The sequence below is a fragment of the Nicotiana attenuata genome, unplaced genomic scaffold, assembly GCF_001879085.1.
Source record: "Nicotiana attenuata strain UT unplaced genomic scaffold, NIATTr2, whole genome shotgun sequence".
NCBI classification, from domain to species: Eukaryota; Viridiplantae; Streptophyta; class Magnoliopsida; order Solanales; family Solanaceae; genus Nicotiana; species Nicotiana attenuata.
In genome coordinates, this window is record NW_017670717.1 from 35,556 (window position 1) to 37,741 (window position 2,186).

The window sequence follows — 2,186 nt, forward strand, 5'->3', positions numbered from 1 at the left end:
AAATCGCCTCTTCTCGAAGTCTAAAAATGTTTTCTTATCTTCTGAAATTCGCGAACACTGATTCATTAAAACCCTTCAGCAATTTTCGCTTCTGCGGTCCCGTAACCGCTTATGCGGGACCGCTTCTGCGGCCATATGACCGCTTATGCGGTTTTCATTAAATCCTTGGCCTTCCGCTTTTGCGCCCAACCATCCGCTTCTGCGGATCTCACCATTCCGCTTCTGCGGCCTCATTTTCGCCCTATCGCGGACCCGCTCGAAGCGATACCCCGTCCGCTTTTGCCGAATTACCCCGGTCTCTCATGGATCGCTTATGCAATCTCTTAGCCGCATCTGCGGAACCGCTTCTGCGGCTCCTTTTCCGCAGATGCGGAAATACCAGAAGCCAGGTGCACCAGACCTGCAACAACATCAAGATTCTCCGTTTAACACCCGAAATCACTCCGAGCCCCCCGGGACCTCAACCAATAGCACCAACACACCCCAAGACCTTATTCAAACTTGTTTCCAATCATCAAAACACTATCGTTAACATCAAAATCATCAAATTTCACCAAATCAAAGCCTAAGTTCTTCAAGAACTTCCGAAATGCATTTTCGATCAAAAATCCAACCAAACGATGTCTGAATGACCTGAAAATTTGCAGACATATCCAAAATCACCCAACGAACTGCAACTCTCGGAATTCCATTCCGACCCTCGGATTAAAATCTCGCCTAACAACCGGAATTCGCCAAAATTCCAAATTCGCCAATTCAAGCCTAATTCTACACCGGACCTCCAAATTCAATTCCGATAGCACTCCTAAGTCACAAATCACCTCCCGAAGCTAACCGGATCATCAGAAATCATATCCGAACCTTCGAACTCATAAGTCAACATCCGGTTGACTTTTCCAATTTAAGCCTTCCTTAAAGAGACTAAGTGTCTCATTTCCTATCCAAACCAATTCAATTCAACTCTAACTCACTCGTTGCTGATAATGAAACATGAAGAAGCAATAAATGAGGAAAACAGGGCGGTAATACCTGATACGATGGGTCGGGTCGTTACATTCGCTAGTGACAAATCCATTTTGTTCATATTATAGTTCAAGCGAAACTGTTGAAAACTGTCAGGCAGAGTCTGCAGGACCATCTCAACTTAAGACTCCTTATCAATCACAGCTCCAAGGACCTCCAGTTCATTCAGAAGACTCATCATCTTCAGAACATGGTCCCTGACCGATGATCCTTCAGCCATTTTCGTGTTCAAAAGGGCTTTCATGGCTGTCTGCTTAGCTGCGGGATTTTGCTCACCGAACATCTCTTTGAGACTTTCGAGCATATCATAAGCAGACTCCATGGACTGATGCTGATGTTGCAAAACATTCGCCATAGAGGCAAGAATGTAACATCGCGCCATCTCATCAGCCTTAACCCATTTGTCATAGGCTTTAACCTGATCATCCGTAGCATTTTCAGGTTTTTCTGGGCACTCCTCAGAGATTACAAATTTGTAACCTTCAGCAGTTAGGACAATATCAAGGTTCCTTTTCCAGTCAACATAATTAGGTCCTTCTAACTTGTTTTGGTTCAAAATTGAGGTAAGTGGGTTGAATGAAGACATGGTTAATCTGGGAGGTATTCATATTAAATAGATCATTAGTTATGTATTAAGAATGATTAAATTCAAAATTGCACATTACACATATAACCATGCTCATTGAACAGTTAGATTCGTTAGGGAAACTTAACTATTCATGCAAAATATATGAATGATGTCAGATATTAACCCCATAAATTTAAACAGGACCAACTCAGATGGAGAGTAAACTGTTAATTTAAGATAGGTAAATATCACTTTTATAAAATTCTAGTTTCATTCAATCAACATGTAACTCAGTTGGAGAGTTAATACAAGTAATGAAATAACTAGAGGCTAAAGAAAAACGCAGTAATTATCTATAATGAATTTATCCGATGTGGAAGAAGACCTATGTCAACATATAAATTCATTATATTACTGTAGAACCCGTTTAATTTAGGGTTTAGGGCCTAAAATCGCGTATTCTGCAATTTAGGGTCTGAAGGTTGCATGTACTGTCGCGGTCCTACCGCGGTTACGTCAGGACCGCGGCTAGAGCGACCTTCAGAATCAGAGGTAGTGTTCTGCCGCAGTCCTACCGCGGTTACGCCCGGACCGC

At 42.4% G+C, this 2,186-nt stretch overlaps 1 protein-coding gene across 1 annotated transcript in view; it reads right to left on the bottom strand.

Annotated features, from left to right (window-relative positions):
• Nucleotides 1–1,609, bottom strand: part of LOC109242600 — a 7,101-nt gene extending 5,492 nt beyond the window's left edge. The window contains exon 1 of the mRNA XM_019409438.1: nucleotides 1,226–1,609. Coding sequence (XP_019264983.1) covers nucleotides 1,226–1,609 — 384 coding nt within the window. The remainder of the gene's footprint in view (nucleotides 1–1,225) is intronic.
• Between the last annotated feature and the right edge of the window lie 577 nt (nucleotides 1,610–2,186).